This window comes from Bombina bombina, chromosome 8 (assembly GCF_027579735.1).
Source record: "Bombina bombina isolate aBomBom1 chromosome 8, aBomBom1.pri, whole genome shotgun sequence".
In the NCBI taxonomy this organism is placed as follows: domain Eukaryota; kingdom Metazoa; phylum Chordata; class Amphibia; order Anura; family Bombinatoridae; genus Bombina; species Bombina bombina.
In genome coordinates this window covers 256,378,355-256,402,717 of record NC_069506.1, presented here as the reverse complement: position 1 = coordinate 256,402,717, position 24,363 = coordinate 256,378,355, and the positions used below count along the sequence as shown (strand labels likewise).

The window sequence follows — 24,363 nt, the reverse complement described above, 5'->3', positions numbered from 1 at the left end:
AATTCCTAAGAGTTCCATCGTTCAAGATGGAAACTATTTGAACAATTTTGCCCATGATCCAAGAGGGTCAGTACATGACCACAGTGGATTTAAAGGATGCTTACCTTCACATACCGATTCACAGAAATCATTACCGGTATCTAAGGTTTGCCTTTCTAGACAGGCATTACCAGTTTGTAGCTCTTCCATTCGGATTGGCTATGGCTCCAAGAATCTTCACAAAGGTTCTGGGTACTCTTCTGGCGGTACTAAGACCGCGAGGAATTTCGGTAGCTCCGTACCTAGACGACATTCTGATACAAGCTTCAAGCTTTCAAACTGCCAAGTCTCATACAGAGTTAGTACTGGCATTTCTAAGGTCGCATGGATGGAAGGTGAACGAAAAGAAGAGTTCTCTCTTTCCACTCACAAGAGTTCCCTTCTTGGGGACTCTTATAGATTCTGTAGAAATGAAGATTTACCTGACAGAAGACAGGTTAACAAAGCTTCAAAATGCATGCCGGGTCCTTTATTCCATTCAACACCCGTCAGTAGCTCAATGCATGGAGGTGATCGGATTAATGGTAGCGGCAATGGACATAGTCCCCTTTGCACGCCTACATCTCAGACCGCTGCAATTGTGCATGCTAAGTCAGTGGAATGGGGATTACTCAGATTTGTCCCCCACTCTGAATCTGAATCAAGAGACCAGAAATTATATTCTATGGTGGCTTTATCGGCCACATCTGTCCAGGGGGATGCCATTCAGCAGGCCAAACTGGACAATTGTAACAACAGACGCCAGCCTACTAGGTTGGGGCGCTGTCTGGAATTCTCTGAAGGCTCAGGGACTATGGAATCAGGAGGAGAGTCTCCTTCCAATAAACATTCTGGAATGGAGAGCAGTTCTCAATGCCCTTCTGGCTTGGCCCCAGTTAACAACTCGGGGGTTCATCAGGTTTCAGTCGGACAACATCACGACTGTAGCTTACATCAACCATCAGGGAGGGACAAGAAGCTCCCTAGCAATGATGGAAGTATCAAAGATAATTCGCTGGGCAGAGTCTCACTCTTGCCACCTGTCTGCAATCCACATCCCGGGAGTGGAGAACTGGGAAGCGGATTTCTTAAGTCGTCAGACTTTTCATCCGGGGGAGTGGGAACTTCATCCGGAGGTCTTTGCCCAAATACTTCGACGTTGGGGCAAACCAGAGATAGATCTCATGGCGTCTCGTCAGAACGCCAAGCTTCCTCGCTACGGGTCCAGATCCAGGGATCCGGGAGCGGTTCTGATAGATGCTCTGACAGCACCTTGGACCTTCAAGATGGCTTATGTGTTTCCACCCTTCCCGATGCTTCCTCGATTGATTGCCAGAATCAAACAGGAGAGAGCATCAGTGATTCTAATAGCACCTGCATGGCCACGCAGGACTTGGTATGCAGATCTAGTGGACATGTCATCCTGTCCACCTTGGTCTCTACCTCTGAAACAGGACCTTCTGATCCAGGGTCCATTCAAACATCAAAATCTAACTTCTCTGAAGCTGACTGCTTGGAGATTGAACGCTTGATTTTATCAAAACGTGGGTTTTCTGAGCCAGTTATTGATACCTTAATACAGGCTAGGAAGCCTGTTACCAGAAGGATTTACCATAAAATATGGCGTAAATACTTATATTGGTGCAAATCCAAGAGTTACTCATGGAGTAAGGTTAGGATTCCAAGGATATTGTCTTTTCTACAAGAAGGTTTAGAAAAGGATTTATCCGCTAGTTCCTTAAAGGGACAGATTTCAGCTCTGTCCATTCTTTTACACAAACGTCTGTCAGAAGTTCCGGATGTTCAAGCTTTTTGTCAGTCTTTAGCTAGGATCAAGCCTGTGTTTAAAACTGTTGCTCCGCCATGGAGTTTGAACTTAGTTCTTAATGTTTTACAGGGTGTTCCGTTTGAACCCCTTCATTCCATTGATATCAAGTTGTTATCTTGGAAAGTTCTGTTTTTAATGGCTATTTCCTCGGCTCGAAGAGTCTCTGAGTTATCTGCCTTACATTGTGATTCTCCTTATCTGATTTTTCATTCAGACAAGGTAGTTCTGCGTACTAAACCTGGGTTCCTACCTAAGGTGGTCACTAACAGGAATATCAATCAAGAGATTGTTGTTCCATCTTTGTGTCCTAATCCTTCCTCGAAGAAGCAACGTCTGCTACACAATCTAGATGTAGTCCGTGCCCTGAAATTTTATCTACAGGCAACTAAGGATTTTCGTCAAACGTCTTCCCTGTTTATCGTTTATTCTGGCCAGAGGAGAGGTCAAAAAGCTTCGGCTACCTCTCTCTCTTTTTGGCTTTGTAGCATAATACGATTAGCCTATGAGACTGCTGGACAGCAGCCTCCTGAAAGAATTACAGCTCATTCTACTAGAGCTGTGGCTTCCACTTGGGCCTTTAAGAATGAGGCTTCTGTTGAACAGATTTGCAAGGCTGCAACTTGGTCTTCTCTTCATACTTTTTCCAAATTTTACAAATTTGACACTTTTGCTTCTTCGGAGGCTGTTTTTGGGAGAAAGGTTCTTCAGGCAGTGGTTCCCTCCGTATAAAGAGCCTGCCTGTCCCTCCCGTCATCCGTGTACTTTTGCTTTGGTATTGGTATCCCAGAAGTAATGATGACCCGTGGACTGACCACACTTAACAGGAGAAAACAAAATTTATGCTTACCTGATAAATTCATTTCTCCTGTAGTGTGGTCAGTCCACGGCCCGCCCTGTTTTTTATGGCAGGCTAAAAAATTTTTTTGGATTATACTCCAGTCACCACTACACCCTTGGGCTTCTCCTTTCTCGTTGGTCCTTTGGTCGAATGACTGGAGGTGACGTAGAGGGGAGGAGCTATATAGCAGCTCTGCTGGGTGAATCCTCTTGCACTTCCTGTAGGGGAGGAGATAATATCCCAGAAGTAATGATGACCCGTGGACTGACCACACTACAGGAGAAATGAATTTATCAGGTAAGCATAAATTTTGTTTTTCGTTCCTTTCGTAATTTCTGGAACGGACCGGCCTCTAATTCTGCATCCTCTAAGCAAGAGGGTAATGCCTCACAGTCCAAACCAGCCTGGAAACCGATGCAAGGCTGGAACAAGGGTAAGCAGGCCAAGAAGCCTGCTACCGCTAACAAAACAGCATGAAGGAGTAGCCCCCGATCCGGGACCGGATCTAGTGGGGGGCAGACTCTCTCTCTTTGCTCAGGCTTGGGCAAGAGATGTTCAGGATCCCTGGACGCTAGAAATAGTTTCTCAGGGTTATCTTCTGGAATTCAAGGAACTACCCCCAAGGGGAAGGTTCCACATGTCTCACTTATCCTCAAACCAAATAAAGAGACAGTCGTTCTTACATTGTGTAGAAGACCTGTTAAAGATGGGAGTGATACACCCAGTTCCAATGACTGAACAAGGAATGGGTTTTTACTCAAATCTGTTCGTAGTTCCCAAAAAAGAGGGAACCTTCAGACCAATTCTGGATTTAAAGATCCTAAACAAATTTCTCAGGGTACCATCGTTCAAAATGGAAACCATTCGAACGATTCTACCCACTATCCAGGAAGGTCAATTTATGACTACCGTGTATCTAAAGGATGCGCACCTACATATTCCTATCCACAAAGAACATCAGTTCCTAAGGTTCGCCTTTCTGGACAAACATTACCAGTTTGTGGCCCTCCCATTCGGATTAGCCACTGCTCCAAGGATTTTCACAAAGGTACTCGGGTCCCTTCTAGCGGTTCTAAGACCGAGGGGCATTGCAGTAGTACCATACTTGGACGACATTCTAATTCAAGCGTCGTCCATTTCAAAAGCAAAGGCTCATACAGACATCGTTCTGGCCTTTCTCAGATCTCACGGATGGAAGGTGAACATAGAAAAAAGTTCTCTGTCCCCGTCGACAAGAGTTCCCTTCTTGGGAACAATAATAGATTCCTTAGAAATGAGGATTTTTCTGACAGATGTCAGAAAGTCAAAACTTCTAAGCGCTTGTCAAGTTCTTCATTCTGTTCCACGTCCTTCCATAGCTCAGTGCATGGAAGTAGTAGGGTTGATGGTTGCAGCAATGGACATAGTTCCTTTTGCGCGAATTCATCTAAGACCATTACAACTGTGCATGCTGAAACAGTGGAATGGGGACTATACAGACTTGTCTCCAGTGATTCAAGTAGATCAGAAGACCAGAGATTCACTCCGTTGGTGGCTAACCCTGGGCCACCTATCCCAGGGAATGAGCTTCCGCAGACCAGAGTGGGTCATTGTCACGACCGACGCCAGTCTAGTGGGCTGGGGCGCAGTCTGGGAATCCCTGAAAGCTCAGGGACTATGGTCTCGGGAAGAGTCTCTTCTCCCGATAAACATTCTGGAACTAAGAGCGATATTCAATGCTCTCAGGGCTTGGCCTCAGCTTGCAAAGGCCAGATTCATAAGATTCCAATCAGACAACATGACGACTGTTGCGTATATCAATCATCAGGGGGGAACAAGGAGTTCCCTGGCGATGAAAAAAGTGACCAAAATAATACAATGGGCGGAGGATCACTCCTGCCATCTATCTGCGATCCACATCCCAGGTGTGGAAAACTGGGAAGCGGACTATCTGAGTCAGACATTCCATCCGGGGGAGTGGGAACTCCACCCGGAGATCTTTGCCCAGTTGACTCAATTATGGGGCATTCCAGACATGGATCTGATGGCGTCTCGTCAGACCTTCAAGGTTCCTTGCTACGGGTCCAGATCCAGGGATCCCAAGGCGACTCTAGTGGATGCACTAGTAGCACCTTGGACCTTCAACCTAGCTTATGTGTTTCCACCGTTTCCTCTCATTCCCAGGCTGGTAGCTAGGATCAAACAGGAGAGGGCCTCGGTGATCTTGATAGCTCCTGCGTGGCTACGCAGGACTTGGTATGCAGACCTGGTGAATATGTCATCGGTTCCACCATGGAAGCTACCTTTGAGACAGGACCTTCTTGTTCAGGGTCCATTCGAACATCCAAATCTGGTCTCCCTCCAGCTGACGGCTTGGAGATTGAACGCTTGATTCTATCGAAGCGTGGGTTTTCAGATTCTGTGATAGATACTCTGGTTCAGGCCAGAAAACCGGTAACTAGAAAGATTTACCATAAAATATGGAAAAGATATATCTGCTGGTGTGAATCCAAGGGATTCCCATGGAATAAGATAAAAATTCCTAAGATTCTTTCCTTTCTGCAAGAAGGTTTGGATAAAGGATTATCTGCGAGTTCTCTAAAAGGACAGATTTCTGCTTTATCTGTCTTACTACACAAAAGACTGGCAGCTGTGCCAGATGTTCAAGCATTTGTTCAGGCTCTGGTTAGGATCAAGCCAGTTTACAGACCTTTGACTCCTCCCTGGAGTTTAAATCGAGTTCTCTCAGTTCTTCAAGGGGTTCCGTTTGAACCTCTAAATTCCATAGATATTAAGTTACTATCTTGGAAAGTTTTGTTTTTGGTTGCTATTTCTTCTGCTAGAAGAGTTTCAGAGTTATCTGCTCTGCAGTGTTCTCCGCCCTATCTGGTGTTCCATGCAGATAAGGTGGTTTTGCGTACTAAGCCTGGTTTTCTTCCAAAGGTTGTTTCTAACAAAAATATTAACCAGGAGATAGTTGTACCTTCTTTGTGTCCGAATCCAGTTTCAAAGAAGGAACGTTTGTTACACAATTTGGACGTAGTCCGTGCTCTAAAATTCTATTTAGAAGCTACAAAAGATTTCAGACAAACATCTTCTCTGTTTGTCGTCTATTCTGGTAAAAGGAGAGGTCAAAAAGCGACTTCTACCTCTCTTTCCTTTTGGCTTAAAAGCATCATCCGATTGGCCGGACGGCAGCCTCCTGAAAGAATCACAGCTCACTCCACTAGGGCTGTGGCTTCCACATGGGCCTTCAAGAACGAGGCTTCTGTTGATCAGATATGTAAGGCAGCGACTTGGTCTTCACTGCACACTTTTGCCAAATTTTACAAATTTGATACTTTTGCTTCTTCGGAGGCTATTTTTGGGAGAAAGGTTTTGCAAGCCGTGGTGCCTTCCGTTTAGGTAACCTGATTTGCTCCCTCCCTTAATCCGTGTCCTAAAGCTTTGGTATTGTTTCCCATGAGTAAGGATGACGCCGTGGACCGGACACACCAATGTTGGGGAAAACAGAATTTATGCTTACCTGATAAATTACTTTCTCCAACGGTGTGTCCGGTCCACGGCCCGCCCTGTTTTTTTTTTTTTTAATCAGGTCTGATGAATTATTTTCTCTAACTACAGTCACCACGGTACCATATGGTTTCTCCAATTTTTCCTCCTGTCCGTCGGTCGAATGACTGGGGTGGGCGGAGCCTAGGAGGGACTATATGACTCTTTGCCATTTCCTGTTGGGGAAGAGATATTCCCACAAGTAAGGATGACGCCGTGGACCGGACACACCGTTGGAGAAAGTAATTTATCAGGTAAGCATAAATTCTGTTTTTTTATTGGTACATAGATAATCCTGTTGTATGGGTTTAAAAAGACAGGGTAAAATGTTTTTATTAGGCTTTATTTTCTACAACATATTTACTTGATAAAATAATGCAAGTTTCAACTGAAAGTAAGGCTGGATTTTCTATTTCTCCCTGTTCCCAGAATTTTTTCTTAGTTCTCCCAGGGCGGTTTTGACCTTGTCGCTTCCTTCTCCGTAGGGAGAGTGTGTCCTAGGGAGGTCTGTGGGTTGGGACTTTCCTTCCGATTATTCCATTGGTTCCTCAGCAAGCATTCTGCTTGGAGGATTTGGTCTTCTGGGTTTGTACCAGTTGGAACCTCTCAGTGGGGAGAACTTCTTTTAAAGGATGACAGTTCCTCCTGCTAAACGGGGGGGGGGGGTCTCGTGTTTGGTGGTGGGTGGAAGCACACGCCGGCTCATTGCCAGCTACCCTCTTTAAGTGTACTCTTTAGGTTTGGATGTCCCCTACAATCATTCCTTGCTCAAATTTTTGTGTCAGATGGGGAAGCCAATCGGACTTTCAAGGCGTCAGTGTTAGCTCCACTGCTTCTGTAGCAGAAGATGGGTTTGAACCCAGGTGGGGCTCCGGCCCTTTCAATCTAAATATGCTATACATCTAGCATTCCTTAGGGTTTTCCTTTAACCTTCTTCTATTCGGCCATGTTACTCTTTGTTGTGGATGGTCGATCCTAGCAGGAGCAGACGGTGAGACATTTTGCTCTGTTTATATCTAGAGTTGTGTCGCAGTTTAGGGGCTTCGCCTCTATGGACCTTGTTACAGGGATCTGCTGGAGCAGGGTCCTTGTGTACATCACAACCTGGATTCTGAGACTGACTGCGTGGAATTGAACGCTTAGTCTTAGCCAAGAGTTTTTTTTCTGAAAGAATGATGTTACTCTCGTTCTAGCTCATAAGTCGGTGTATAGTCGCATCTATCATAAGGGGTACAGGACCTACTTCTTCTGGTATGTAGAGCGGGGTTCTCCTTGCATAATGCCAGGTTTTCCAGGATCCTTTCCTTTCTCCAGGATGCTCTGGGGAAGGGTCTTCTGTTGGCTCCCTAAGGGGACAGGTTTCGGCCCTATCTGTTTTACTGCTCGAGAGGCTCACAGAGCTTCCAGATGTCCAGTCTTGTTCAGGCTTTGACTAGATCATACCTGTGTTTAGATCTAGTGCTCCTCCTTGTTTACATCTTGTTCTACGTTTTGCAGATGGCTCTGTTTGGGCTTATGCATTGAGTTGACATTAAGATTTTCTGTCTTGGAAGGTTCTTTTCTCTTGTAAGATGTATCCAGTCCACGGATCATCCATTACTTGTGGGATATTCTCATTCTCTCAAGCCTGGATATGAGATGTCCCAGATCCCTGGACTGTGGACATAGTATTCCAGGGTTACAAATTGGAATTCAAGACTTTTCTTCCCAGAGGAAGATTCCATCTCTCAAGATTATCTGCAGACCAGATTAAGAGAGAGGAGTTCTTGAAATGTATACAACATCTTTCCTTCCTGGGAGTGATAGTTCCAGTTCCTTTGCAGGAACAGGGTTTCTGGTTCTACTCCAACCTATTTGTGGTTCCCAAAAAAGAGGGAACTTTCCGTCCCTTTCTAGACTTGAAGTGTCTAAATGAGTTTCTTTCTTCAAACGAGTTCCATTCTTCAAGATGGAGACTATACACTCCATTCTTCCTTTAGTACAAGAGGGTCAGTTCATGACAACCATAGACCTAAAGGATGCATATCTTCTTGTTCCTAGTCACAGGGACCATCACATATTCCTGAGATTTGCCTTTCTGGATAAACATTTCCAGTTCGTGGCCCTTCCATTTTTTTCTAAGGTTCTGGGGGCTCTTTTGGCAGTGATCCATTCTCGTGGAATTGCTATGCTACCCTACCTGGACGACATATTTTTTCAGACGCCATCTTTTCAACAAGCAAAATCTCACAGAGATATTGTTGTCTTTTCTTTGTTCCACAGATGGAATCTAGAAAAAAAGCTCCCTTTCCCCTGCTACAAAAGTAGTGTTCTTAGGGACCATAATAGATTCTCTATTAATGAAGATTTTTCTGACAGAGGTCAGGAAAAACAAAATCATTTCTTCTTGCTTCAGGCTACTGCTTATCATTCAGTGGCTCAATGTATGGAGGTAATCGGTCTGATGTTGGCTTCCATGGACATCATTCCTTTTGCTTGATTCTATTGCTATATATTAGTTCTAAAGGCGCCTAGGATATTGGAATAGCACAATCTATTATTATTGAAGCTGCCTACGTGACGGACGTGACCTCCGACCTCTAACACATAGAGGGGTGTCAGGTGACGAACAACCGCCACCGGAGTCCTTGGAAATCAACTGCCCGATAAAGAGGAACGGAAGTCAACGGCAAACAGAAGTTCCCAGAGAAATATCTGTAACTAAGGTATTAACACAAGATTTACACTCTCCCTCTGGACGCAGATAGGATTGCCGCTTAGGGGAAAGGTACTTTTTATTATCCCTTTAGACGCGGTATACCCACCGAGGGGATTGTGTACTCTCACATTCTCCATAAGGGGATTGCAGTTATACCAAAATTTCACACGAATAAAGGCATATCAATCTCTATATTATCCCTCTGAATGTGTTGAAACCCATTGAGGGTAATGTGAACATTCCTATTCATCAAATTAAGGGAATTGTTGATCTACAGAGTTTCTTATTTGTTTGTATATATGGATACTAAGCCTGATATAATTAATCCACACTGATAGTACCTGTATAGTTTTTTTTGGTTTCTATTTGCAAAGTATCTGTCAATTTATCCGTTGGAACTTTTATTGCATTGCAACATTTTAAATATTAAGTTTTATATTTGTTAGTTACATTGTGGAAATAGTTTGGGGGATTTTTATTGCACTGCACACGCTCCCACCGTAATATTGCTATATGTGTGTTTGCAACATTGTGCTAATTAGCTGCCCAGTATTTTCACAATTGTTAAATTGTTTATTGTGATTCTAATATAGATTGGGAGATGTCCCTATTTCTTTTACAAGATATGCCGAGTCCACGGGTTTCATCCTTGTGGGATTTATCCTCCTGCTAACAGAAAGTGGCAAAAAGCACCACAGCAGAGCTGTTACATAGCTCCTCCCCTAACTCCTCCCCCCAGTCATTCTCTTTGCCTATGCTAGTAATAGGAAGGGTAAAGTGATAGTGGTGACAAAATGAGTTTTAATTTCTCCAATCAAGGGAGGATATGGAAGAAGATTTCTCCCTGAAATTGATGATCTTAGCAGCAGTTACTAAGTTTAATTATGGTTCCCACTAATCTGAAGGTAATGATGGAAACTCTTCAGTGTGAGGACGGTCTCATGCAGTAAACAGAGAAAAATAGGCTGACACTTACCTCAAATGCTGAGGAAACTTGGTATATCAGAATTGGCTGTATTTGGTTCCTTATAAGGGGAACAGGGTAAGCAGTAGTCCTAAACCAAAAGGGGAGTTACTGTCATACCGGGTGTTTTATTTCTTTCATCATTGCAGCACATTTCATAAGCAGCATATTAATTGACACTGGGACTTTTATTTTCACAAATTTTATTATAAACAGTAAAAGAGGTTTTATTTGATAAATAGTCGTTTGGGGACCACATGGCTGTTTTTAACCGCTTCCCATGCGGTAGTTGAATTTCTTAGTGCGACGTCCATTGTGGGCGGCATATTTTCGCGCCTCAGATGCACAGTTTACTCTGAAGGAGACAGCAGACATTAGTTTTGGGCCCTATCTGTGTTTTACACTATCCGGATTGGTGTCGATTCGTTTGGCAGTTATCTGGGGGCAGGTATGCGCCACAGCAGGGTTTATTATTTAGAAAATTGTATTATTTTTTTTAAAGTAATGTTCCTGTAAAGAGTAAATGCAATCCTTGCATGTGGATTCAATAATTTGTGGCAATTTATATGCTATATCTACTTTTTAAACGTTCATAGACTTAAGCGTGCTTGAGAAAAAAATTGTGTTTTTTTATTTCTTAAAGGCACAGTACTCCTTTTTCCAAAATTGTTTTTTGTCAACAAATAAAGTATTTACCAACTGTTGTGGTTATTACTACTTTGTTTAACATGTCTGACATTGAGGAAACTCATTGCTCTATGTGTTTAGAAGCCATTGTGGAACCTCCTCTTACATTGTGTACCGCTTGTACTGATAGAGCCTTACATTGTAAGGAACATATTTTAGGAAATGAAAGTATGTCTAAGGATGATTCTCAGTCTGAAGAGAATCAGGATATGCCATGTAATTTTCCTCAAGTGTCCCAACCTTTAACACCCACACAAGTGACACCTAGTACATCTAGTGCGTCTAATTCTTTTACTTTGCAAGATATGGCTGCAGTTATGTCAACTACTCTCACTTAGGTATTATCTAAACTGCCAGGCTTGCAGGGTTAACGCAGTAGGCCAGGTATTAACGTAAATACTGAACCCTCTGATGCTTTAGTAGCCATTTCCGATGTACCCTCACAATGCTCTGAATTGGGGGGTTAGGGAATTATTGTCAGAGGGAGAAATTTAAGATTCAGGGAATATGTTATCTCAGACAGATACAGACTTAGCGTCCTTTAAATTTAAACTTGAACATTTTCGCCTTTTACTCAGGGAGGTCCTAGCGACTCTGGATGATTGTGAATCTATTATAATTCCTCCAGAAAAATTGTGTAAGATGGATAAATATCTAGAAGTTCCTACTTACACTGATGTCTTTCCGGTCACCCAAAAGAATTTCGGAAATTGTTAGAAAGGAATGGGATAGACCAGGCGTACCGTTCTCTCCCCCTCCTGATTTTAAGAAAATGTTTCCCATATCAGACTCCATTAAGGCCTCTTGGCAAACGGTCCCTAAGGTGCAGGGAGCAATATCTACTCTAGCTAAGCGTACAACTATACCTATTGAGGACAGTTGTGTTTTCAAAGACCCTATGGATAAAAAATTTGAGGGTATTCTAAAGAAATTATTTATTCACCAGGGTTTCTTGTGACAACCTGCTGCCTGCATTGTTCCAGTAACTACGGCGGCGGCTTTCTGGTTTGACGCCCTTGAGGAGTCTCTGAAAGTAGAGACACCCCTAGACGACATTTTGGACAGAATAAAAGCTCTCAAACTAGCTAATTCTTTTATCACAGATGCTGTTTTTCAGATTACTAAATTAGCAGCATAAAATGCAGATTTTGCCATATTGGCACGCAGAGTGCTATGGTTAAAATCGTGGTCTGCTGATGTATCATCAAAGTCTAAACTGTTAACTATTCCTTTCAAGGGTAAGACCCTGATCGACCCTGAATTGAAGGAAATCATTGCTGACATTACTGGAGGTAAAGGCCATGCCCTACCTCAAGAAAAACCTCTTAGGATGAGGGGTAAACAAAATAATTTTCGTTCTTTTCGAATTTTCAGAGGAGTACCCTCTGCTTCCCCTTCCACCAATAAGCAGGAAGGAAATTTTGCTCAATCCAAGTCTGTCTGGAGACCTAATCAGACCTGGAATAAGGGTAAACAAGCCAAAAAGCCAGCTGCTTGCTACCAAGACAGCATGAAGGGGCGGCCCCCGATCCAGGACCGGATCTAGTAGGGGGCAGACTTTCTCTCTTTGCTCAGGCTTCGGCAAGATCCCTGGGCATTAGAAATTGTGACTCAGGGGTATCAACTGGAATTCAAAAATTTTCCCCCAAGAGGGAGATTTCATCTTTCACGTTTGTCTGTAGACCAGACAAAAAGAGAGGCATTCTTACACTGTGTAAAAGACCTCTATACTATGGGAGTAATTTGTCCAGTTCCAAAACTGGGACAGGGGTTTTACTCAAACCTTTTCGTGGTTCCCAAAAAAGAGGGAACTTTCAGACCTATTTTTGGAAGTGTCTAAACAAATTTCTCAGGGTCCCATCGTTCAAGATGGAGACTATACGAACAATCTTACCAATGATCCAGGAGGGTCAATACATGACCACTGTGGACCTAAAGGATGCGTACCTTCACATTCCTATCCACAAGGATCATCATCAGTTTCTAAGATTTGCCTTTCTGGACAAGCATTATCAGTTTGTGGCCCTTCCCTTCGGGTTGGCCACAGCTCCCAGAATCTTCACAAAGGTGCTAGGGTCCCTTCTAGCGGTTCTCAGCAGTGGCGCCCTATCTGGACGATATTTTGGTTCAGGCGTCAACTTTGACCAAATTTCACACGGACATTGTGTTGTCATTTCTAAGAACTCATGGTTGGAAAGTGAATATAGAAAAGAGTTCACTTGTTCCACAAACAAGAGTTCCATTCTTGGGAACTCTGATAGACTCGGTAGACATGAGAATTTTTCTGACGGAGGTCAGAAAATCAAAAATTCTAAAAACTTGCCAAGCTCTTCAGTCCATTCCTCGGCCATCAGTGGCGCAGTGTATGGAGGTCATTGGATTAATGGTAGCAGCGATGGACATCGTTCCGTTTGCTCGCTTTCATCTCAGGCCACTTCAACTGTGCATGCTCAGACAGTGGAATGGGGATTATGCAAATTTATCTCCTCAGATAAATCTGGAACAAGAGACCAGAGACTCTCTTCTGTGGTGGTTGTCACAGGATCATCTGTCCCAGGGGATGTGCTTCCGCAGGCCATCATGGGTTATAGTGACAACGGACGCCAGCCTCTTGGGCTGGGGTGCAGTCTGGAATTCCCTGAAGGCTCAGGGAAGTTGGACTCCGACTGAGTCTCAATTACCAATCAATATTCTGGAACTGAGAGCAATATTCAATGCGCTTCAGGCGTGGCCTCAGTTGGCATTGACCAATCTCATAAGATTCCAGTCGGACAATATCACGACTGTAGCATATATCAATCATCAGGGGGGAACAAGGAGTTCTCTTGCGATGATAGAGGTATCAATGATAATCTGATGGGCAGAGATTCACTCTTGCCATCTATCAGCGATCTATATCCCAGGAGTAGAGAACTGGGAAGCAGATTTTCTAAGTCGTCAGACTTTTCATCCGGGGGAGTGGGAACTCCATCCGGAGGTGTTCGCATCATTGATCCGTCAATGGGGCACACCGGAATTGGATCTGATGGCATCTCTTAAGAATGCCAAACTTCCTTGTTACGGGTCCAGGTCAAGGGATCCCCAAGCTGTTCTGATAGATGTTCTAGCAGTACCTTGGTCGTTCAACCTGGCTTATGTGTTTCCACCATTTCCTCTCCTACCTTGTCTGATTGCAAGAATCAAACAGGAGAGAGCTTCAGTAATTCTAATAGCGCCTGCGTGGCCACGCAGGACTTGGTATGTGGATCTAGTGGACATGTCGTCTCTGCCACCGTAAAAACTGCCATTGAGACAGGACCTTCTCATTCAAGGTCCGTTCCAACATCCAAATCTAAATTCTCTGCAGCTGACTGCCTGGAGATTGAACGCTTGATCTTCTCTAAGCGAGGATTCTCTGAGTCGGTCATTGATACTCTGATTCAGGCTCACAAGCCTGTCACTAGAAAGATTTACCATAAGATATGGCGTAAATATCTTTATTTCTGTGAATCCAGGGGTTACTCATGGAGTAAGATTAGAATTCCTAGGATCTTGTCCTTTCTTCAAGAAGGATTGGAGAAGGGATTATCTGCTAGTTCTTTAAAAGGACAAATTTCTGCTTTGTCAATTTTATTACACAAGCGTCTGGCGGATGTCCCAGACGTTCAGTCTTTTTGTCAGGCTTTAATCAGAATCAAGCCTGTATTTAAACCTGTTGCTCCACCATGGAGTCTGAATTTAGTTCTTAATGTTCTTCAAGGGGTTCAGTTTGAACCCATGCATTCCATAGATATTAAGCTGTTATCTTGGAAGGTTTTATTTTTAGTTGCTATCTCTTCTGCTCGAAGAGTTTCTGAGCTTTCTGCTTTACAATGTAATTCACCTTATCTTATATTCCATTCTGATAAGGTGGTGTTGCGTACTAAACCTGGATTCCTTCCTAAGGTTGTTTCAAATAAGAATATTAATCAGGAAATTGTTGTTCCTTCCTTGTTTCCTAATCCTTCTAAGAAGGAACGTCTATTACATAACTTTACATAACTTGGATCTGGTCCGTGCCTTGAAGTTTTACTTACAAGTGACCAAGGATTTCAGACAAACATCCTCTCTTTTTGTTGTTTATTCTGGAAAGCGTAGGGGTGAAAAAGCTATGGCTACCTCTCTCTCTCTTTTTAGCTGAAAAGCATCATCCGCCTGGCATATGAGACTGCTGGACAGCAGCCTCCTGAAAAAATTACTGCTCATTCTACTATAGCTGTGGCTTCCACATGGGCTTTCAAAAACGATGCTTCTGTTGAACAGATTTGTAGGGCTGCGACTTGGTCCTCCCTTCATACTTTTTCCAAATTTTCCAAATTTGATACTTTTGCTTCTTCTGAGGCTATTTTTGGGAGACAGGTTCTTCAAGCAGGGGTGCCTTCCGTTTAGGTTCCTGTCTTGTCCCTCCCTTTCATCCGTGTCCTAAAAGCTTTGGTACTGGTATCCCACAAGTAAGGATGAAACCCGTGGACTCTGCATATCTTGTAAAAGAAAAGGAAATTTATGCTTACCTGATAAATTGATTTATTTTACGATATGCTGAGTCCACGGCCCGCCCTGTCATTTTAAGACAGGATTTATTTTATTTTTCAAAACTTCAGTCACCTCTGCACCTTTTAGCTTTTACTTTCTCTTCCTATACCTTCGGTCGAATGACTGGGGGAGGAGTTAGGGAAGGAGCTATGTAACAGCTCTGCTGTGGTGCTCTTTGCCACTTCCTGTTAGCAGGAGGATAAATCCCACAAGTGAGGATGAAACCCGTGGACTCGGCATATCGTAAAAGAAATCGATTTATCAGGTAAGCATAAATTTCCTTTTTTAAGGATTTAAGTTGTAATGCTTACAATTCATATATTTTAAATAAACTAGATATTAACCCCTTTTTTTAATATATTTCAGTATATCCGAGCTTTTTTAGCGCTGCTAATTTCTTTCTTTTCTATGCATATTCCGTTGAATTTGAGGGTTAAACTACATTAGCAGCAGGATATTCACTTAGCACAAAAGCGCTCCTATCATCCATTTCTCCACTTTTATCTCGACACAAAGCCAAGCTCCGGAGGTACGGTTCGAGGTCAAGAAATCCTCAGGGTGTACTGATAGATGCTCTGGCGGTTCCTTGAAATTTCAGTCTAGCATTCCTGTTTCCTCCGTTCGCTCTCCTTCCTTGGGTCATTGCTCGATTCAAACAGAGGCCGTCAGTGATCTTCATTGCACTGGCGTGGCCGCGCATGATCTGTCATCTCTCCCACCTTGGAGACTTCCACTGAGGAAGGATCTTCTACTAACAGGGCCCTTCCTTCACCCAAATCTCGTTTCTCTGAAGCTGACTGCTTGGAGATTGAATGCTTAATTTTATCTAAGCGTGGTTTTTCTGAGTCGGTCATTGAGACCATGATTCAGGCTTGTAAGCCTGTTGCTAGAAATATTTACTTTAAGATATGGCGTAAATATCTGTATTGGTGTGAATCCAGAGGCTACTCTTGGAGTAGAGTTCGGATTCCTAGGATTTTGTCTTTTCTCCAGGAGGGTCTGAAGAAGGGATTATCTGCTAGTACCTTGAAGGGTCATATTTCTGCCTTATCTATATTGTTGCATAAGCGTCTGGCACAGACTTGCCAGATGTACAATCCTTCTGTCAGGCCTTGGTCAGACTCAGGCCTGTTTTCAAATCTGTTACTCCTCCCTGGAGTCTTAACCTTGTTTTTTAAGGCTCTTTAGCAGGCTCCGTTGGAGCCTATGCATTCTTTAGGAGTTTAGATATTAAGATGTTATCTTTGAAAGTTTTGTTTCTTGTTGCCATTTCTTCTGCTCTAAGAGTTTCTGAACTCTCTGCGTTAGTGCGAATCTCCTTACCTGTTTTTTCATTCGGATAAGGTAGTTCTGTGTACTATGTTGGGTTTTCTTCCAAAAGTGGTTTCGGATAGGAATATTAACCAGGAAATCGTTCCTTCCTTGTGTCCTAACCCCTCTTCTCATAAAAAGAGCGTTTACTGCACAACCTAGATGTGGTACGTGCATTGAAGTACTATTTGCATGCTACTAAGGATTTTCGCTAGTCCTCTTCCTTGTTTGTTGTTTTATCTGGGAAACGCAAGGGTCAGAAGGCTACGGCTACGTATCTTTCTCTGTGGCTGGGAAGTATATTCCGTTTGGCCTATGAAACTGCTGATCAGCAGCCTCCTGAGAATTACGGCTCATTCTACTAGTGCTGTTTCCTCTTCCTGGGCATTCAAAAATGAAGCTTCTATGGAACAGATTCTTCTCTACACACTTCAAAATTCTATAAATTTGATATTTTTTCCTCGGCTGAGGATTCTTTTGGGAGAAAGGTTCTTCAAGCAGAAGTGCCTTCCTTTTAGGTTCCTGTCTTGTCCCTCCCTTATCTGTGTCCTCTAACTTGGGTATTGATTCCCAATAGTAATTAGAGATGATCCGTGACTCACTGTGTCTTTAAAAAGAAAACTAAATTTATGCTTACCTGATAAATGTATTTCTTTCTTGACACGGTGAGTCCACGGCCCACCCTTTTTATTCAGACAGTCTTTTTGTTTTGTAAAGCTCAGGCACCTCTGCAAAATGATGCACTCTATACTAACATATAGCTGTGGGTAGCCTTGTTGTCTTTAAATTTTTTTTCTTCTTAAAAACGTTAACTTCTATAGCAAGACAACAGAAATGTCTTGTAATTACAAGGTGTTTACTACCCCTTTTGAAATTATACTTGAATCGTGATTTAGATAGGCCATGCAATGCTAAAAAATAAACTTTCCAATTGCTCTTCAACAAAGAGTAAATGTGATAGCGGAAGTGAATGGCAATGTTGCTTAAAATAACATGTTCTTTCTGAATCCTGATAAGTTTAAAGGGACAGTATACACACATTTTCATATAACTGCATGTAATAGACACTACTATAAAGAATAAGATGCACAGATACTGATAGAAAAATACAGTATAATATGGTTTAAAAACGTACTTAGAAGCTCTCTTTAGCTCCCTTGAAAAGGTAGCTGGAAAGCCCACTGCAATTGGGAAATAAGAGACTCCCCCCCTCCCCCTTCTTTTGCATACGAAAAGACCATTTACAGAAGCAGGAGCAAGCTGGAGAAGGTAGCTGACAGTATTCACATAAAACTTTGGGGCTTGGTTAGGAGTCTGAAAATCAGAGCAATGTTATTAAAAAATAAGCAAAACTATACATTTAAAAAAAAAAAAAAAAAACTTTTTGGGCTATATAAATAGATCTACAAAACATTTATGCAAAGAAAAAATGAGTGTATAATGTCCCTTTAATTTTGACTTGCACGAACCAATAGCAATTCAAGTGTTTGCTCTTTACCTCTGTTCTATGCTTACACAATCTTTTCTGGGAAGGTCCAGATAGAGCCAAGTCTGTAGCACATTAGTAAGCACAAGCAATGCTGTATGCTTGTTACAAATGCTATTGTAGAATAATTGTAAACTATGTTAATTGTTTCTGCAAGTAATAGTGGAAAGGCTGTGTGTTTGCTCAACAATTTAGGTATGGTTAATACAAATCTACACTGAGTTTTTGCTGAGAAGAAAATATCCATTAAAGAAAATATTGATTGTAATTATATTTACAAAAATTAGGCATTGACCTGTTTATACTAAAATGCTTAATGTCTTGCACCAATGCTGGGTAAACTCATCCAGATCTGGTTATTTAAAATGACTTAATACTAAACTGGGAAAACTGTTTTTTAAACTGAATGTGAAGCGAACAGGAATTTCATGGTTGTGTACAACGGGCTTGGAAGGCTCAAATGCTCATTGGCTGATAAGAACAACTAATTGGTTTTATTTAACCAATAAACATCTGTTTTTCATAAAATAAAGCACTAATACATTTGAGTCATTCTGTTCTAGATTGAACAAACAGTGTATCATGTCACTTTTAACCAGTTAAAGTAATTTTCTCAATTTTATTGTACTTAGACTTTTAAGTTGTTTAAATGTTACTGAAGTGAAATACCAAAGAATACTTTTTGTTTTAGGTGGCAGCAGTACAGGATGCAAATCCTCCTCCTCTTTCTGTCTGGCTGCCCCTTTTGCCTTTGTCCCCACTGAGGCAAGCATGTCAAGCCAGCACAGCCACGCTCCTTTCTCTAGTCTTCAATCAATGGCTGATCATCAGCAGGTAATTCTAAAGTATTTAACAAAAGCACTACCATTTTGACCTTTTAGTAAAGAGTTGCTTGATTACAAGTGCTACAGACTTAGGCGGCGCTATACCAATAAATGATAATAATAATACTAAATTTCTGGGTAGCTGGACTATTGCCTAGATAGAGAAGCAAGAAACTATTACCTTAAAGGGACAGTCTACACAAAAATAGTTATTGTTTAAAAAGTTAGATAATGCCTTTACTACCCATTACCCAGCTTTGCACAACAAATGTTAGATTAATATACTTTAAAACATTTAACCACTAAATGTCTGCCTGTTTAAAATGCTCTATTTGACAGTCTCTTGATCACATGCTTTTGTATTTGCTTTTCTTTCATGTAATTGGCAAGAGTCCATGAGCTAGTGATGTATGGGATATACAATCCTACCAGGAGGGGCAAAGTTTCCCAAACCTCAAAAGGCCTATAAATACACCCCTCACCACACCCACAATTCAGTTTTTACAAACTTTGCCTCCTATGGCGGTTGTGAAGTAAGTTTGTGCTAAGATTTCTACGTTGATATGCGCTTCTTAGCATTTTGAAGCCCGATTCCTCTCAGAGTACAGTGAATGTCAGAGGGATGTGAAGGGAGTATCACCTATTAAATGCAATGGTTTTCTTCACAGGAGATCTATTTAATAGGTTCTCTGTTATTGGTCGTGGAGACTCATCTCCTACCTTCCTTTTCAGATCGACGATATACTCTCATATTCCATTACCTCTACTGATAACCGTTTCAGTACTGGTTTGGCTATCTGCTATATGTTGATGGGTGTCTCTTGGTAAGTATGTTTTCATTTCTTAAGACACTCTCAGCTATGGTTTGGCACTTTATTTATATAAAGTTCTAAATATATGTATTGTACTTATATTTGCCATGATTCAGGTTTTCAGTATATTTCCTTTTGCAGACTGTCAGTTTCATATCTGGGAAATGCATTTTTTATGAAAATGTATTTCTTACCTGGGGTATAGCCTTTTTTCAATTGACTGTCATTTTCAAATTCGCGGGCAGAATTAGGCTCGCAAGGGAGCAAAATGCAAAAGTTTATTGCTTCTTTTTTTGGTGCGAAGTTACGTTCGATGACGCAAATTTGTCACTTCCGGCGTCTTAGTTGATGCTGAGTCCTTTCACAAGGTTTCGTCTTCAATGACGCGAGTGTGTCATTTCCGGATGTTGTTAGCGCCAACATTTTTTTTCTGTTTGTGTTGAGCGTCATACTTGGCGCCAAATATTTTCATTTTTTAAAACCCCATTCCTATATGCCTCTAGTCATTTTTCTATCAGAGGGCTATGCTGTTTTGCATTTTTCTCTTGTAAGGTGTATCCAGTCCATGGATCATCCATTACTTGTGGCATATTCTCCTTCCCAACAGGAAGTTGCAAGAGGATCACCCACAGCAGAGCTGCTATATAGCTCCTCCCCTAACTGCCATATCCAGTCATTCTCTTGCAACTCTCAACAAGCATGGAGGTAGTACGAGGAAAGTGGTGAAATGTAGCTGTTATCTTGCTTCAATCAAAAGTTTATTTTTAAATGGTACCGGAGTTGTACTATTTTGTCCCAGGCATAAAAATAGAAGAATCTGCCTGTGATTTCTATGATCTTAGCAGGTTGTAACTAAGATCCATTGCTGTTCTCACACATGACTGAAGAGAGGTAACTTCAGCGGGGGAATGGCGTGCAGGTTATCCTGCTATGAGGTATGTGCAGTTAAGATTTCTCCAACATTGGTGTGTCCGGTCCACGGCGTCATCCTTACTTGTGGGAATATCTCTTCCCCAACAGGAAATGGCAAAGAGTCCCAGCAAAGCCATATAGTCCCTCCTAGGCTCCGCCCACCCCAGTCATTCTCTTTGCCGTTGCACAGGCAACATCTTCACGGAAATGGTTAAGAGTTTTTTGGTGTTTAAATGTAGTTTTTATTCTTCTATCAAGTGTTTGTTATTTTAAAATAGTGCTGGTATGTACTATTTACTCTGAAACAGAAAAGGATGAAGATTTCTGTTTGTGAGAGGAAGATGATTTTAGCAGACAGTAACTAAAATCGATTGCTGTTTCCACATAGGACTGTTGAGATGAAGTAACTTTAGTTGGGGGAAACAGTTAGCAGACTTTTCTGCTTAAGGTATGACTAGCCATATTTCTAACAAGACCATGTAATGCTGGAAGGCTGTCATTTCCCCTCATGGGGACCGGTAAGCCATTTTCTTAGTCAAGCAAACAGAATAAAGGGCTTAATATGGGCTATAAAACTGGTAGACACTTTTATGGGCTAAATCGATTGCTTTATTTGGGCATTTTATACATGTTTATGCTGATAATTCACATTTATAAACTTGGGGAACGTTTTTTAACGGCAGGCACTATGTTAGACACCTTTTCCAGTCAAGGAGGGCCTTCCCAGTTGTAGGCTGAGCCTCATTTTCGCGCCATTACTGCACAGTTTTTGAGAGCAAGACATGCAGATGCATGTGTGAGGATCTGAAAGTAGCTGGAAAAGTTTCTAGAAGGCGTCACTTGGTATCGTATTCCCCTCTGGGCTTGGTTAGGTCACAGCAAAGGCTATAGCTGGGACTGTATAGGGGTTAAATTTGTAAACGGCTCCGGTTCCGTTATTTTAAGGGTTAAAGCTCTGAAAATTGGTGTGCAATACTCTTAATGCTTTAAGACACTGTGGTGAAATTTTGGTCATTTTTGAACAATTCCTTCATACTTTTTCACATATTCAGTAATAAAGTGTTTTCTGTTTAAAATTTAAAGAGACAGTAACGGTTTTGTTTTAAAAGTTGTTTCTCCAACATAGGTGTGTCCGGTCCACGGCGTCATCCTTACTTGTGGGATATTCTCTTCCCCAACAGGAAATGGCAAAGAGCCCAGCAAAGCTGGTCACATGATCCCTCCTAGGCTCCGCCTACCCCAGTCATTCTCTTTGCCGTTGTACAGGCAACATCTCCACGGAGATGGCTTAGAGTTTTTTAGTGTTTAACTGTAGTTTTTATTATTCAATCAAGAGTTTATTTTAAAATAGTGCTGGTATGTACTATTTACTCTGAAACAGAAAAGAGATGAAGATTTCTGTTTGTATGAGGAAAATGATTTTAGCAACCGTTACTAAAATCCATGGCTGTTCCACACAGGACTGTTGAGAGGAATTAACTTCAGTTGGGGGAACAGTGAGCAGTCTTTTGCTGCTTGAGGTATGACACATTCTAACAAGACGATGTAATGCTGGAAGCTGTCATTTTCCCTATGGGATCCGGTAAGCCATTTTTATTCAGATAGTAAATAAGGGCTTCACAAGGGCTTATTAAGACTGTAGACATTTTCTGGGCTAAATCGATCATATTTACACATATTTAGCCTTGAGGAATCATTTAATCTGGGTATTTTTTGTAAAATAATATCGGCAGGCACTGTTTTAGACACCTTATTCTATAGGGGCTTTCCCTAATCATAGTCAGAGCCTCATTTTCGCGCCGTTATGGCGCACTTGTTTTTGAGAACAGCATGACATGTAGCTGCATGTGTGTGGAGCTCTGATACATAGAAAAGTCTTTCTGAAGGCATTATTTGGTATCGTATTCCCTTTTGGGCTTGGTTGGGTCTCAGCAAAGCAGATTCCAGGGACTGTAAAGGGGTTAAATATAAAAACGGCTCCGGTTCCGTTATTTTAAGGGTTAAAGCTTCCAAATTTGGTGTGCAATACTTTTAAGACACTGTGGTGAAATTTTGGTGAATTTTGGACAATTCCTTCATACTTTTTCGCAATTGCAGTAATAAAGTGTGTTCAGTTTAAAATTTAAAGTGACAGTAACGGTTTTATTTTAAAACGTTTTTTGTGCTTTGTTATCAAGTTTATGCCTGTTTAACATGTCTGAACTACCAGATAGATTATGTTCTGACTGTGGGGAAGCCAAGGTTCCTTCTCATTTAAATAGATGTGATTTATGTCATAAAAAATTTAGAAAAAATGATGCCCAAGATGATTCCTCAAGTGAGGGGAGTAAGCATGGTACTGCATCATCCCCTCCTTCGTCTACACCAGTCTTGCCCATACAGGAGGCCCCTAGTACATCTAGCGCGCCAATACTCCTTACTATGCAACAATTAACGGCTGTAATGGATAATTCTATCAAAAACATTTTAGCCAATATGCCCACTTATCAGCGAAAGCGCGACTGCTCTGTTTTAGAAAATACTGAAGAGCATGAGAACGCTGATGATTTTGTTTCTGAAGGGCCCCTACACCAGTCTGAGGGAGCCAGGGAGGTTTTGTCTGAGGGAGAAATTTCAGATTCAGGAAAAATTTCTCAACAAGCTGAACCTGATGTGATTACTTTTAAATTTAAGTTGGAACATCTCCGCGCTCTGCTTAAGGAGGTGTTATCCAATTTGGATGATTGTGATTATCTGGTCATTCCAGAAACACTATGTAAAATGGACAAGTTCCTAGAGGCCCCGGGGCCCCCCGAAGCTTTTCCTATACCCAAGCGGGTGGCGTACATTGTTAATAAAGAATGGGACAGGCCCGGTATACCTTTCGTACCTCCCCCCATATTTAAAGAAAATTGTTTCCTATAGTCGACCCCAGAAAGGACTTATGGCAGACAGTCCCCAAGGTCGAGGGGGCGGTTTCTACTCTAAACAAGCGCACCACTATACCCATAGAAGATAGTTGTACTTTCCAAGATCCTATGGATAAAAAATTAGAAGGTTTGCTAAAAAAGATGTTTGTTCAGCAAGGTTACCTTCTACAACCAATTGCATGCATTGTCCCTGTCACTACAGCCGCGTGTTTCTGGCTCGATGAGCTAGAAAAGGCGATTATTAGTAATTCTTCTTCTTATGAGGAGATTATGGACAGAATTCGTGCTCTTAAATTGGCTAATTCTTTCACCCTAGACGCCACCTTGCAATTGGCTAGGTTAGCGGCGAAAAATTCTGGGTTTGCTATTGTGGCGCGCAGAGCGCTTTGGTTAAAATCTTGGTCAGCGGATGCGTCTTCCAAGAACATATTGCTTGACATTCCTTTCAAGGGGAAAACACTGTTTGGCCCTGACTTGAAAGAGATTATCTCTGATATCACTGGGGGCAAGGGCCACGCCCTTCCTCAGGATAGGTCTTTCAAGGCCAAAAATAAACCTAATTTTCGTCCCTTTCGCAGAAACGGACCAGCCCCAAGTGCTACGTCCTCTAAGCAGGAGGGTAATACTTCTCAAGCCAATCCAGCCTGGAGAATGCAAGGCTGGAACAAAGGAAAGCAGGCCAAGAAACCTGCCACTGCTCCCAAGACAGCATGAGATGCGGGCCCCCGATCCGGGACCGGATTTGGTGGGGGGCAGACTCTCTCTCTTCACTCAGGCTTGGGCAAGAGATGTTCTGGATCCTTGGGCGCTAGAAATAGTCTCCCAAGGTTATCTTCTGGAGGTGATTCATCCTGTTCCATTAAAAGAACAAGGGATGGGGTTCTACCCCAATCTGTTCGTAGTTCCCAAAAAAGAGGGAACGTTCAGACCAATCTTAGATCTCAAGATCCTAAACAAGTTTCTCAAGGTTCCATCGTCCAAAATGGAAACCATT

General features: G+C 42.1%; 1 protein-coding gene across 1 annotated transcript in view; it reads left to right on the top strand.

Annotated features, from left to right (window-relative positions):
* LOC128638982 (dual specificity tyrosine-phosphorylation-regulated kinase 1A) overlaps positions 1-24,363 on the top strand; it is a 596,957-nt gene that overhangs the window by 182,272 nt on the left and 390,322 nt on the right. The window contains exon 2 of the mRNA XM_053691124.1: positions 18,604-18,746. Coding sequence (XP_053547099.1) covers positions 18,684-18,746 — 63 coding nt within the window. The 5' untranslated portion in view covers positions 18,604-18,683. The remainder of the gene's footprint in view (positions 1-18,603; positions 18,747-24,363) is intronic.